The sequence below is a fragment of the Siniperca chuatsi genome, linkage group LG2, assembly GCF_020085105.1.
Source record: "Siniperca chuatsi isolate FFG_IHB_CAS linkage group LG2, ASM2008510v1, whole genome shotgun sequence".
Lineage (NCBI taxonomy): Eukaryota > Metazoa > Chordata > Actinopteri > Centrarchiformes > Sinipercidae > Siniperca > Siniperca chuatsi.
Genome location: NC_058043.1, coordinates 7,706,593 through 7,721,980, shown reverse-complemented (window position 1 = coordinate 7,721,980; position 15,388 = coordinate 7,706,593). Strand labels below are relative to the sequence as shown.

The following is a 15,388-nucleotide window of genomic DNA, read 5'->3' as shown; positions in this document are numbered from 1 at the left end:
TGTATTCAACGATCTTGCAAACCATTATCTTTGCTTGTAGTGTACACCAGGTGAACTGTGTATTATGAGTCAGAAAGAAAGAAAATAATGCCTGGAGCAGACAAGGATAAAAAAAAAACAACAGTAGGTAGTTTGGAGCATCTGTGTTACCATACACAGAAAACTGATAAGTAAGATTCACTAAATGAGAATAATTTAGATAGTGTCAATCACAAAAAAGCGTTTCAATAATGACTTTAAAATTCTTCAGCAAATACCAACAGTCTGATACTCCAATCTGGTCCAAAGCGAAGATGAATTACAAAGTTATATATAAATGTAACCATGTATGTAACTATAATCTCATACTGACAAGTATAGCATTCTAAACATTAGAAACTTTATATAAATATAGTCCTAGTTCTGGTTATGTTTATGCCATGCTCTCCCTGTTGTGCTATTAATGCCCACTACATATCTGGTAAGTAGATTTAATGCCCTGCCAACATGTCTTATTAGAGCTACTGATAGTAGCCATTTGATTTTGCAGTGGTGTCAAGCTGCAAAAGACTGTAAAGTATTACTCTGCTGCATTCTTCATGATGCTGGATCATTTATCTCAATCTAAAGAACAAAAATGATCTCAACCCACATGAAAACAAAAAAAGAGCTATTTGTCAACACATTTCATACGATAAACTGATCTCTTGTCATTAAAATTGCTTGTGTGGAAAAAGAGTGGAGGCAGAACAATAGCGATATACAGCTTGTCTGCCTAACTGTATGCATTCATGTCAGGTGTGAGTGATTTGAGCAGTGTGGCTATCGATCCAGGCATATCTTTGTGCACCCCTTATCTGTGCCTATAAGCTAGTGAGTCATATAGCTCAAGGAGAGAAGCAGGAATCATTTTTCAATGCAAATGACATAGCCTGGGGCAGAGCACAGCCTAAAACAGAAGCTGCCTGAATGCAAATCTCACACTTCCATCTGTTTCCATTCCCTTCAGCTACTGTGCCAGAGCAGTACTACCTGCCATAGTTCTACCTGTTTTGCCCCCTGGTCTCTCTTGAGCATAGGTGTTCTTTATAACTGCACAAGCATTGTGCTGGCCATACTGATGGAGTTGTGTTTGTCCTGAGGTCATAAATCTCCTCCATAAACTACTGACCACTCCTCACATTGAACCATTCCCACGATGCACCCCGTGTTACTGCCCAAAGTTGTTCAGTGCACGACAGACTCCAATTAGATAGCACTCAAAAGTATTTGGTTCATGGCATCTCATTATATTTTTATACACGTTTGTTTCTAATGCTTTTACAGTATCACCTTTTTCTTTTGCTTTCACAGCACATCCAACTGAGGTACAACAAGGTTAGGGGGTCTTCAAAAAAAGCGGCTGTGAAAAATAAATGTGTTCTGTAAGCTACATTAGATGAATTTCTTCTCAAGGGCAAAAGTGTTAAGTTCTGCAAGGCTGCAAAAGGGTAAAAAGGTGAAAAAAGTCACTTTGATGGGGGAAAAAACAGTTGAAGGAAAGTTATACTCTCTAAAGTTAGAGCTCTGTGTATATAAAACAGACGCATACATGCCACGTTGTCATGGTATCTTTTGTGTTAATCTTTTCATTGCTGAGGTCCCGTGCAATGCATTTAATGAAAACTATCTGTCAAGGGGTAAAAAGTCAGAAGTAAATGCTGGCATCAAACACTGGAGCACACATAAAACTCACGAGAGAAATGCTGCCTTGAGCCTAATAGCTGTAACGAGCTGATGTGCTGTCATTGCAGAGTTAGGAAAAACCTATATTTCTGCAATAACAATCGTAAAGTAATTTTGGCAATATTATTCTAAAACTGCTGACAGATCTGGTGGATGTGCTGACAGTCTTAACACCTTGATGATGGAAAGTGCTATTGATAGCTCTTCTTTAAAAGGCAGACTATTAACTAAACCAAAGTGGAAATGTGCACTCAGCAGAAATCTCCCTGCATGAGAAATTGCCAAGACCTCACTGTGACACTATTGCACACATGCACATAAGCACACACATATGCAATCATTCATGCACACACATATGCCCACAGCAGAAACATATACTGTACACATACTGTACACAAATACAGGCGCCTCTTTTCAGCACAGGAAAGCCCACAGGAATCCAAACCCTGAAGTCCACTATCAGTAGAGGTTTCTGAACACACTTCCTACAGTAGAAGCACAGGTGGGAGGCTTCACCAAAATCAGGGCCCCTGCATGGTTTCATCATGCAATTCAGGGAGGCTGGAGAGGGATCATTCTGATAAGATCTGAACCCAAGACTGTTTGCAAATATTTTGTATGGTTTGTTTTAGAGTTGGGACCAATTCGATCCAATATTGGTATCGGCTGCCAATACTGTCATAATTCACTCATCCGATCCAGATTCCATAGTCTAATGTTTGCATGAATTATAAATATGTAATAATGCAATTTTAAGCCCATAGCAAATGTTGTAGCACAAATTAATAATTAATTAGTAGTAGTAGAGTTAGACGTACAGGCGTAGCTTGCGCTGGACCATGAATCTGCCGTAACATAACATGAGACAGTCTGCAACTGAGTGAGCTATTAACAGTTGGCTAACTCAACATGTCCTTAATTTGGAGATATTTTAGTCTCGAAACACAGAAAAGCAAGACAGCAACTTGTAATGTGTGTAAAGCCAACATTTTGAGGGATGGAAGTTGTGCAGCATCGTACAATACTACCAGTTTAATTAAGCATCTGAAAAAGTATCACGTGAAAGAACACCAGTAGTTCATGCTAGCCAACAACCAAAAAGACAACTCCAGGCAGCAGACACTCACTGATGCATTCCAGAGGCACGGTAAACTTCCAGCAGACAATGCGAAGGCTAAAGGGATTACTGAGAGGTTGCTCAATTTCATCATGATATCAAATGATCAACCACTATCTGCCGTGTAAAATGTCAGATTTCGCAGCCTGTTGGAAAACTTAGAGCCAAGGTATTGTTTGCCATCCAGGAAGTATATATCAGAAACTGCCAAACTATATAACCGAGTGTCATCACAGTTAGCGCGCAGCTAAAAGATGTTTAATCCATCAGTATTGGCAGATATCCAAATGCAGGTATCTGAATCGGGTTGGAACTGAAAAAAGTGGATCATGCATCTGTAGTTTGTTTCATCTTAAAACGTTACAGTAAATCTCATAACGTGGAAACAAACAAGGACAGTATGTAAAAATCAGTATAGTATACTATAATTTTGTGTGTCTCTGACCTGTCGCTGGTGGTTCAAGCAGTTCAAAACACGTCAATGTGCGTCCCCTGTATGAAGGTGGTATAAGGTGATATTTCAGTCTTCATTTCACTTTGGGGCTTTTTGCTCAAGGCATTAAATAGGATAGCTGTCTTTCGAATGGAGAGCCTGGGTTCAAGCTGATAGTGAGCTAAAGTATCCTTTGGAAAAAACTCTGTCTATCAGCTCCAGGGCTGCTGTTCTGTACTGTAGATGACTTTGACTGCCGACCTCCCTATGGAGGAAGGCAGGCAAAAAGACAGTTGCCTCAGAGGAATCAATAAACTATCACATTATCATTTACTGTGCTGAGGCCTTGAACTGTTTTCTTGATTGCATGAAAGGTGGTGTCTGACTGCACTGGGGATGGGGTCATTTCATTCATACACCTACTAAGCCAGAAATGTATATTGAGACTACAGTTCAATTCAAATTACCAATAATCAAGCTTTTGATTATCAGATGGATTTTAATCTTTCCACATGTGGATGCAGGAACTCTGTCTGTCATGGTTTATAGTTATGTCCTGTTTTATTTAGAAATATTCTTCTTCCCTCATGTGTCTTAGTTTTACTTCCTGTCTTTGTTTGCAAGCAATGTTGTTTGCTTTCCCGCCAGTTTTGATTATTTGCCCCGCCCTGATTAGTTTCCCCTGTGTCTCGTTATCTCCCCTCACCCGAGTGTATTTAGTCTGAGTGTTTCCCTTGTCTCTTTTAAGTTAAATGTCCCGGCCTTTGTCTACTGTATTTCCCAGGTGTTATTGTATTATTTCTGTTTCCCTGGACCTCACCTGGATTTAGGGTTTTGCTTGCACCTTGTCGGACTTATTTGCCTGTCTTGGACTGTTTAACCTGGTTTGACCAGAGCCTGCCTGATATCCTTGTAAGCCTTTTTTCCCATCATTAAATCATTGAACCTCACCAGTCCTAAATTCCACAAGTTTTAGATGTGATTTCACCCCTATCCCAAGAAAATAAAATTACATTTACATAGAACCATGCAGTTTGTTTCATTTTTATGTGTCATTGTTGAGTGCTTTGAGCATCATAAACTAATGTCCATCCTCCTACATTGTATTGGGGTGGCAGCAGAAATCTTAGAGATTGTTATCTTATAACTTAAGCAGAGAGAACCAACACTGTTTGCATGCCTACTTATCATTAGGATTACATGGGAAAAAATATTTTTTGTGATTGGGTGAACTGACTTTTACACTGCATAATAGAGTATAAACAAAGCTCATCATATTATACTGTATGCTGATCATGATTTAGGCAGCCTGTGATTTCCCTCTAAAATTCAGCAACATCACTTTATACTTGACATTATCCATTGTCACTGTGAATGTGACATGCCATCTGGCATCTAAATGTTGTACAAATAGATGCAGCGTGACATCAGAGTATCTCATACCCACTGTGGTGTGTTTGAATAGAGTGTAAGCATGACATTATCTCCGATATAATGACATAAGACTGATGTAGTATGATGTTGAGGTTACTTTCTCCACTGCCCTTTAGTAATTTTCCCCATACTGTGACAGGAATCAGAGGCAACTTACCAGCTGGGTGACTCATTAACTGGAACATCTGTCAAAATAAGGAAATCAGCAACCATTAGACAAAGTATTCCAAAGCAAAGGAAGCACATATTTAAAAATGACAAATGCAACTTTGTCAGAATTTTAAAAAGACAGTTTGAGAGACTGTGACTTTGTGTTGTAATTACTTATTCTCTCTTACTTCTTGTATGCAGTAGAGTTACTGTCAAAAACTGCTTACACTTGCTTACATGGAGGACACCTAAGTCTGAGATACTTAAGCAGATGGTGTAAAGTAGTTACAACTAAAAACTGATTTTGCATGGTTGTACTATATTTTCACAGCAATGGCGCATGTACACAGAAGGTGCTGTTAAACAAATGCCATGATCAATTTCCTTTGGATCCCAACATGTAAACTCATGTCATCTGGTGAGGGAGGGATCTGAATCTCAGCTGTTCTCAACACAGCAGACCTCCACTGCACACTATTATCAACACCCAGAATTCCCCTCCGCATCTCCACAGCCCACTTAACGGATTACCACACGCAAACTTGGTTAAAAAAAAAAGCTTTTTAATTATGCATTAATCGCTTCACTTTGTCCAACAGAACTTCTCCAAGACCTAAATCTTACTCTTTATCCGGGCATGTAATTACCATCGCCTGTTTGGCAACGTTAGCCAGGTAGTAAATATATCATACTTATATCTACATAACTTCATCCAATTAAGGGGAAAGTTAACTCTGATCTCCTATGCCTGTCTGCCTGAGGCAATAATTAAATCCTGTTAAGTAGAGATTAAAACCACATACAACACTCACACAGTGTGTGGCTTTGGGAAACTGATCAGATTACATTAACTAAAGAAGAAACATAAAATGTACAATTTAGAGCCAGTTTATCAAAGACAGATCATTGTATGAGTGAGAGTCTTCTTAGCTGGCTAGTAAATCACTGCATACATACAGGTAGCCTATTACTTTGGTTTCATTCAGAGTTGGAGGGTGTGTGAACCACTGAACCACTGAACAACAACCACATCACTGTGACTGATCGGCATAGTCACCGACCCTAAGCTAACCGCTAATTGTCAGTAGCTTAAATACCTCCAAACCATAGGCTAGCCCTCGTTTTCTATTTCTACACCTGTTAAATACATAAGATAGGGGTGGGTGTGGCAGTTCTGGAGTTGTTAAAAGGTAAAGCTAAACTGAGTAGCCTAATGCAAGGAGTAAGGAACTGTACAGAAATTAAGGAGGTGTGGAGGGGGATGAACCTATTTTACTTTGTAAAACAGCAAGGCCCTCCCCAGCTCCATTAATATTTTCTTTAGACCCTACCTTTGAATAAATAAACTGAACTCCCAGCAATATCTTAATACACTAAAACATATACAAAAAATATGTACCCTAATTTAAACATTAATATTGCTTAATGGAATTCATCCCCCAAATGCACACATTAGAAGAAGTGACTGATTACTTAGTAGTTAGTTGTTAAATATATTTTTTTAAATCAGCAATAATTAATGAGTAATTGCTTACATGTTTCAAGTAACTTACCCATCAACAGTACATCTTGATGCTAATTAGGTACTTTTACTTGAGGGAAGTTCTGAATTATGCCATATGGTATTGGTATATTTACTTGAGTAAAGGATCTAACTCAAGTCAAGTCAATTTTATTTATACAGCCCAATATGAGAAATCACAAATTTGCCTCAAGGGGCTTTAACAATCTGTACAATACACGACACCGTTTATCCTTAGACCCTCGATTCAGATAGGGACCCCCAAAAAAACCCTTTCACGGGAAAAAATGGAAGAAACCTCAGAAAGAGCAACACAGGAGCGATCTCTCTCCCAAACAGTACATTTTCCACTGCCTTTTACTTTCCACAGTGCAAGTTTATCACTTTTAGACTGTCCTGAACAGCTGACCCAGAGCTCTGTCATCTCTACAAGTGAACAACCAAGATTGATTCCGCATCAGTTTTTAAAAAATGTATTATTCCTGAAAATGTGTTACCTGCAGTAGAAATTGAAGCTCCATCCTTGGTGGGAATGCCCTCCTGTCCAGCAGGAGGCGAAGTTCTGAGGAGTTGTGTGCTGTCTGCGCCTGTTTGTGACATTTGGTCAGATCTAACAGAGTCAGAGCCTATCCCTTTGCTGTCCTCCTGAACTTTCTCCTCATCCGTACTGTCCTCAAACAAAAACTCTTCCCCTTGCTCCTCATCTTCCTCCTCTTCATCCTCCTTTGGCGGTTGCTGAGACATCACAGTAGACATAATCCCTGAAAAAGAGACAAAATTCAAGTGTAAATAGTTTGTTCCAAAATTAGATGTACACCATTTGAGTTGAAAGTGACACCTATGATGAGAAAATGATTGGTACCACATAATCAAAAAAGATTTTAGTATTGAAAAAGATGAAGTTGCTTAAGGCTTTGAATGACAGAATGATAACACTTAATCTTCTAATAATAATTCTAATAATAAGGAAGTTAAGATAATTTCTTTATGGATTTGCAAACCTTGAAATATTGTTCTACTAAATCAAAGTCTTTTGATCTGATATTAAGCTGCACTTAATATGAACTCAGGCATTATTGCTTGAACTTTAAGGTGCTATTTCCAGAGTACTGACATTAAGGCTGTTGTTTTAACTTCCACCATTCATATGATAGGAATTATTCAGCTGAAGCCAAAAAAAAAGGTAAATGGACTGAAGGATTGGAATGTTCTCTGGTCTTTCTAAACATACCAAAGATGCTTAACAGCAACAGCTGCATGTAAAGTACCTTAAAGATAAAACTTAGTGTTGTACTAAATAACACTTAGCTGAACTGAAATGAACTCTTAACCCTACAGTGTGTTCACAACAAAACGTCACATTCTCTGACTTGTGTTCTTCAGTGCATGCAGTAAAGTGTACTTGGTGTTTTCTTGTAGTGCATAAAAACACCCTAAATTGAGCAACTTTTTCAAACTGTTTGACTAAATAAATGAAATATAATAAAAGTAATGCACACACAACTACTCCACATTTCAGGTGCACAGAGAGAGAAACAGAGTATAATCCTAGCACTATAACATGACATATGGTCATTAGAAAGACTGTTTGTTAAATCAAAGAGTCTGACTAGGCTTAGTGGCAGATTAATTAGGATATCCACACACCCACTGATGAAAACATATGCCCTAACATTATAGACCTCAATTATCTATCTATAAAGAGGCTAATTTTATGTTGTCTTATCAATGAAAACAGGTATGACAGCAGAGAATACAGTATTTACAAACACATAATATGTTTTACAGTGATTTTGGACCCATGGTACTTCCTCAACAAATAGCTGGGTGTGTAAATTGTCAGCTGTAATCATGGAAATTAAATTTGTTGTTAGCATATTTTTGTTTTTTGTATTTTGTTGTTAGCATATTTTCAAAATAAAATGGAAATTTTCCACATGTGCCCTCAAGGAATCAAATTGCTGCATTAATTGTTTCATTATTTAATTTCAAGTGGGGATTTTCTATGACTTACAGACTTTGTTTCTGTACATGTTAGTGTACCACTCCAGAACTCAGCATCTGCTTTGCATTTTAATTAGCACCGAACTGCTTCCAATGCTGGAACATTCTTGGGCCTGATAGGGTAGTTTGTCGGGCTCCTTTGGGGAAATGACAGCATGGAGCAGAGGCAGCTGTGCGGGGAAACAGCCCTGAAACATGCTGCTTGCGGATTGTAAAATTCATTGTCAGCACTTATTGTTTAACTTGAATACACGGGCATGATGTCTGTTACGGCTCTCATTATAGTTTACTACTGCTTGCTGACAGCTGAATTTGGACATGATGTTTGTGATTCAGGAATAGAGATGGCTTTGAATTCTGAATTGCCACTTTATTTGTTTAAGAAGTCTTTAAATTACAGTGAAAATAAAAGCTATGTAAAGCAAACACTGCTACTTTCTTTAGAAATAAATTCTGTGCCTGTTTACAAGTATGATATGCCACTGCAGCCTTTGGACCCAGTCGCCTCCACTGTACCACAAACACAGCTTCTCCAGTCGGCCCACTCATTGGTCAAATCAACAATGACTCTTTTGTGGAGGGAAAACTTCAGTTCAGCCTAAGAAAGCATTGTTTCTACATTTGTCACTGCCGTACGGATTAGCTCACAGGTCATTTGGGCCATGGCTGTGCGGTCTATGGTATGGGTCATATAATTTTTGGAAAAATTTAGTATTTTGTCAGACGAAAGCAGCATCCCCTTTGAATGAACGTTATAGAAACCATCAGTGTAAGATTTTATTGAAAGTTGAATTGAAAGTAACCCTAATACAAAACAGGAACCCAAAAGTTTTTCACTTAAAAGATCCTCCTCAGAATCAAAATGACAGGTTTTCTGAACAACTGTCTTTGAGGAAAGGCATTTGGACAAGCCATCAAACTGACTCCAGCTTAGAAAAATATAGAGCCCCGGGAGTGGTGCTGTGTGAAAGCTATTCATGAGGGGAAAAAAAGATACATCACAGAATAGAGATGAAACCAACTCCTACACACCCTGTCCCTGACCTACATAGAGCTATGAAAACTCCCGCTGTGTACCAAATGTGGTAATGAGTGGAGGGAGGAAAGTGAGGTATACACTCTCATGGGTGATCTATGGTACACCAGGTCAGACATTTGCAGTGTATCTTCTGCCTGAAAACGTCAAAGTTATATTATGTCTTGTTTTAAATGTAGCATTTTTTCTAGTTTTGCATATTTAGTGGTGTGTTTTTTATATATATTTTCGTCCTTCACTTTCTTTCTATCTGTGATTACTAAGTTGGATCTTGTTGGTACTTGGCATCTGATTTATCTTGCCTGATTCCATCTCAACTCCCTATTGTACTGTTTCAATTTCACAAAGCAGTAAGGATATGTAATCTGCTTTAAAAAATAAAATGGAATGACAGGGTTTAAAAACAAGCAGAAGATAAAAGAGTTTCCTAACCACTAACTGTATTCAAAGCTTTCATTTGGGATTTTGCAGATCTGCTGGGCTGCATATTTAGTTCTAACCACTGATTTACAGAGGGCTATGTTTGACCAACTGCAGCCATTGGTCAGTTGCAGTCGGGTATATCAATAGACAACAGCAGAGAACAGCAGCTGGTGATGACTGAATAAACAGCATTGGAAAATCTAACAGAAAGTCACTGAGAGCACCGCTACTTGAAACTGGCACACAAACACTCAGCAGACAATGAGAGACCAGCGGACCATTGACAGCAACAAACAGTGCCAGGCAGAGATGATTCTGCCTCTGGCGCTCCTTCCTTCTTCAGCTTCCCTGAGGACCTACTATCAAGAGATACGAATGTGGCTCGGCCAATTTAGGAACTGCAAACAGCTCCTTGAGAACAGACGGAATATGTCTTTCTTTGGCTGTCAAAAGGCATAACAATCTGAGTGGGAGGCAGTTCACAGACATTTATGGATTTCATGAATTTGCTTAAACATAACATTGCCCTACCAAAGACTTTATAACACAGAAGAAGCCAAGCCTATTGCATTATATATTATGAACGTTATGAATATTTTAAATTTCACTTTGAATGAATTTCTGAAGACTGTGTGCCAAAGGCCATGTGGAATACCATATCACACTGTAAACACAACATGATGAGAGGGTTATCTATGCATATTTGAGATAGTTTATTCCTACTTTCCCCCAGGTTTGCAGTCATGTTGTCACTGTTAAAACATTCAGGGATATATTATTCATTCAGGAGCCAGTCTGGCCTTCATCTGCCCTCTGCTGTAGATAGCAGCTCTAGTAATGGCAGTCCACAACAGCAGTGATGTGCTAGTGGTATCACATTAGTCAAGGACACAGTGGGAGTAACCTCCACCTCCCAGCTGCCATTTGTGCTCACAGCACAATAGCGTGCTGGACTCTTGTGTGTGCTGTACTGTACAAATACTGAACAGAGATAAGAATATCCTGAATGTGTTGACCAGACAATGCTTTATTTATCAAGAAAAAACTTTGAAACTGACAAAATAAATATATGTGCAGGTTTGGCAGTACAAAGTAATTTCTTTTAATAATTTTGGCACACAATTTTTCAGCCTGACAAGTTAAAGATAACTAATAAATCCTGTAACACAAAGTGTCAGCTGTATCTGCAGAGAGTTGATTGGGTTGTTTATCAATGCCGACCACTCATCAATTACCTTTCTGTGTCAGTGTCTCTTGATTTCAAAAGCAAATCCCCCGCCTAACATGCCTGAGAATCATCACGTTTTCTTCAGTATCACAATAATCCAGTGATAGTTGTCAGTACATCCACGGGTACATTGCAAACAAGAACTGCTAATAGCTAGTTCGGCTTAATTTTTAATGGTGCCAATTTGCCAAAATGTAAACAAATATAGGCTAAAAAAAGCAATTTGTAGTCCACAGTATGACGCAAATGACGGGGGATGTTGGGGGGTCTTGATTTTGTCCGGGGGGTGCGGCACAATGTCAGACTTGCCCTGCCCTAATGCAACAAATAGTTAGACACTCCCTGCCTGGTACATGCTCACGCCTTTCAAACTCCACGCTTCCAGGTCCAAACCAAAGCCGAGATGTCATCATGGTTATTTTCTCAGACTTGACACAGTTTCTCCAGAGCCACAGAAGACTTTACACAACTGTTTTCACAGGCTTAGTTATCCCCATGACACATGAAGTCACCTTAAAAAAAATCTGTGGGGAAAAATCTGACAAAAATCTGTCTTACTTTGCCTTTTTAATAGACAGCCTCACTTTAACGGAAGTCCAGTGTTATCATAGCTTAAAGGGACAGTTCACCCCAAAATCAAAAGTACATATTTTACCTCTTACCTGTAGAGCTATTTATCCATCTAGATTGTTTTGGTGTGAGTTGCCGAGTTTTGGAGATGCCGGCCGTAGAGATGTCTGCATTTTTTGAATACAAAACAACTATATGGCACGCGGCTTGTGTTGCTCAAAGCACCAAAAAAATACATTTGAAAAACTCAACAGCGATGTCAGTTACTCAAGATAAGCCACAAATTTGTTGTGAGCAGTTTTATGTTGGAACTATTTTCTTTCTATCAATAATTCCTACATGAAACTGCTCACAACAAAATCAGTGTATTGCGTGTATTAGTTTGTGTGATAATCCCGATATATTAGTTACTTGTGCCTATTAAAAATAATAAAGACAAAAGTGTCCAAATTGAGTTGAATCTATTTCCCATTCCATGTCAAAGCCCCAGGATGAAGTTTCTTGCTATTGGACATCAGTATCACTACAAGAACTACAACTGGGACCACAGCGTACAGAACAACAATATTTATTTGAACTACGCTCGTGTAGATCTAAAATGTATGATGTAAACAGTTTCTGACAATTCCATTTTTGGGAGGTGCAGTGACCAAACTCGATTGGATTCCCGCAGTCAATTGTTGTCTTTGGCATCAGTCAGTGTGTTTGTTTGATGTTAGCTATTGTGCAGCCTCAGGTAGCGAGGCCTGCTGTCACTATCAGTTCAAAAGAGGGGCGGCTGCTCCTTTGATGTGCCAGTCAAATCAGATATCTCATATGAAAATGCTGTATGCTCCTGAATCAAAGTGTTCAGTCACTCTTCAGGAAGTATCACGCTGTGCTTTTAATACTGGTCAAATTAAATCTCCCCACCAGTCAATGTAAGCTCAAGATGTTAGGTTCTTTGGTCTTGGAGTGCATATCAGAAGAGCTTACAGGAAATAAGACAAGCCATGTTTCTGCAACAAGTTGTGAGTGCAACAACAAAATACTGTAGATAAGCCTCAACTTACAAACATCCCTGAATTCCTTCTCCAAAATAATTATCTGACATTCCCAGAGGAATGTGTCATTGTGTGATACAGTGCACCAGTACAACATTTGGAAGGCGTGTCACCACTATCAAATGACTGATTGTGTACTTGAACACCATGGCCTTGCATGTGTACATATGATTGCGTGAGTGCAAGTTTTCTTCTTTCTTTGAATGTGTGGCAAAAGGGATAGGGTTCCCATTGATAGTGAAGTCTTTGTGGTAGCTTCAGGCCATGCATGCATGGATTGTTAATGTCTGTTGGAAGTGCTAGACTGTGACTAAGGAGGAAAAAAAACTGATACAGTTAGTCCATGGACTGTCTTTTCCTTTTTTTAAAAAAGGCACTTGGACATCCGGCAAGTGAGGCAGAAACAGTGCCTTAGCACAAAATGCAAATTACTTGGTCAGAGGTCCCTTAGCTCACCCCTCACCCCTCTCCTCCCTGTCTCCCCTCTTTATTCTGCTCAGAGGATAGAGGCAGCGTGAAATCCATCCTGGGAGGGGCTATTGTACTCCGGGAAGTAACCGTCAAACTGGTATGGTTAAGGCCAGGCCCAGCCAGGGAATCTCTTTTTATAGCCCGAGGCTGTGGAAGAACTGTGCTGTGCTGCTGAAAAACAGCCGGCCAGAGGTGTGGGTCTGGGATGAGCCGCCAATCTCTCACTCATCCTTCCTGGAGTCTGTCTCAGGAACTGCTGCTATCATAACAAGGCCTCATGCTCTGTAGCCCCGCTGGCTCTCTCAGGCAGGCTCAGGTTTAATCGTCCATGATGGTGTGTACTCTGCCAAAGGGCCACACGGGTATCTGCCATTCCCATCCTCTCCTCCACCTTCCTTTGTCCTCTCAGCTGCCCCTATAGCTGTCGGACTGAGACAGAGAGGCACAAACCAGCACACCCACCCCCAACTCCACTCCATCAATGGCCCGTTTGGACAAAGCTGCTGTCTTTGTAACATGCTAACCATGCTGAGAGTGAGGAGGAAGAAAGAAGAGAGACAGAATGAGGGAAGGAAGGAAAGAGGGAAAGTGTTTGGAGGACAACAAATATATATGCCTCTCACCTCCTTGTCCTCAGTAGTGTGTCCTCCGAGAAGCTTCAGGCACTCCCTGGTGACCCTTTAATCCTGGTAACCTCCCATAAACTCTCAGTTTTTACCACGCTGCTGGGTCCAGCACACTCATCTTTATAGTCTCCTTCGAGGGCTGCAAGTGGCTGAAAACAGATAGGAATTCTCCTCTGCTGTTTACTTTCCCACAACTTCTCCCCTGCACCGTGTGCACTAGCAGCTCTAGATGAGGTAACCCTCTTTGCTCCCTCCCCTTTCTCTCTGCCTCTCTCGTATCTCTGGTTCTGTTCCTCCCTCTATCTCCCCTCTCTGTCCCTCTCTTTTTTAGATGGGTCCTTTCACCCCCTCAGCCCCCCCAGTCTCATTCTGTCCTTTCTTTGGTTTTCTCCCTCCTCCCACTCCCCAGACCCCTGCTGCTGCCCAGACAGCAGCACAATGCAGGGTGAGGGTTCTCGTGCACAACTAGCCAATGGCAGAGCAACAAAGTCAAGCATGCGGCCAATGAAAAGCCTAGGGGGCGGTATTTGTACCAATCAGGCGAGTTATTCAGAACAAGTGGGCTGGACAAAAGGAATTATGGGCACTTCCGTATGGGACTGAAGTTGTCTGTTCACGCTGTACTTGAGTCAGCTGTATGAATTTCTTATTAATGGCTGAGATTTAAAATGAGAAGGTGGCAAATGATTTCTGGTCATCAACACAAAGGAACACAAAGGAGATTTGAAGGGAGCAGCCAAATGAACTGGAGCAATACATGTGATACATTTGATAGAATTTTCAAAGGCAAAATAATACTTTGCAAATGCAAAATAATAATCCACAGTGTTTTGTATCAAAAATCTAAACACTGACTGTTGCTTTAATGAAAATGCTTGTTGTCAGCATGTAAGAATAGCATTAGCAGTATTAGAGTTTCTATTTTTTATTTAACCTTTATTTAATCAGGACATCTCCAACTCTGGAGATACATTGTACACACACACAAACCCTGAACACAGTAGCACAATAAGATGAAGACCTATGAGGCATGAAAGAGAAGAGTACCAGTGTCCATTCATTCATTCAACACATACATTATGCTAGATAAAGTATTATATATCATATCATATGCTGTATATTATGTCCTTTTGTTCAGGATTTTTTCATGAGAATATTGAGCACTATGAGAACATGGAGTAAAAGTCTGAGTATAATGAATGAAACCTAAGAATATGGAATGAAAATGCTGAATGGAAAAACAGCACAAACTTTGTGTCATCATATTTTTGGTGACTATATAAACTGTGTGTTTATGTGCAGTTTTATCAGGCGTCTGTAAATGAGCCTATGCTGTACTGAAAAACATTAAACAAGCACTCTGGTATCCAACTTGAAAAGAAATAAAATGATAGGATTGCATTAGTGTAAATTGCTAGTTTTACTGATGCAAAAACAGCCATAAAAGCTGAGGAATTATTCCCCGCTCCCTGAAAGATGCTGCATTTGGAAAAATATCCTGTTTGTACCCTTTTAGTTTGGGTTTGGTTCATTTCAGTGGGCCATAAATACATGGGTTGCTTATTTGGTTGCACAGCAGCTACCTACGACCTTCAGTTTTCAATTTTAACTTTATTGTCCACAAGGG

The 15,388-nt window shown here is 39.8% G+C and overlaps 1 protein-coding gene across 5 annotated transcripts in view; it reads right to left on the bottom strand.

The window, feature by feature from the left end:
* The window catches only part of arhgef10la (Rho guanine nucleotide exchange factor (GEF) 10-like a), a 112,586-nt gene extending 98,485 nt beyond the window's left edge, over positions 1-14,101 (bottom strand). For 4 of the 5 annotated variants that reach the window (XM_044181984.1, XM_044182001.1, XM_044182011.1 and 1 more), the window contains exons 1-3: positions 13,759-14,101; positions 6,858-7,121; positions 4,846-4,873 (exon numbers count right to left, since the gene is read on the bottom strand). In XM_044181984.1, the coding sequence (XP_044037919.1) occupies positions 4,846-4,873; positions 6,858-7,116 (287 nt within the window). In that variant the 5' untranslated portion in view covers positions 7,117-7,121; positions 13,759-14,101. The remainder of the gene's footprint in view (positions 1-4,845; positions 4,874-6,857; positions 7,122-13,758) is intronic. The other variant, XM_044181993.1, reaches the window with a different exon arrangement.
* Positions 14,102-15,388: the final 1,287 nt, after the last annotated feature.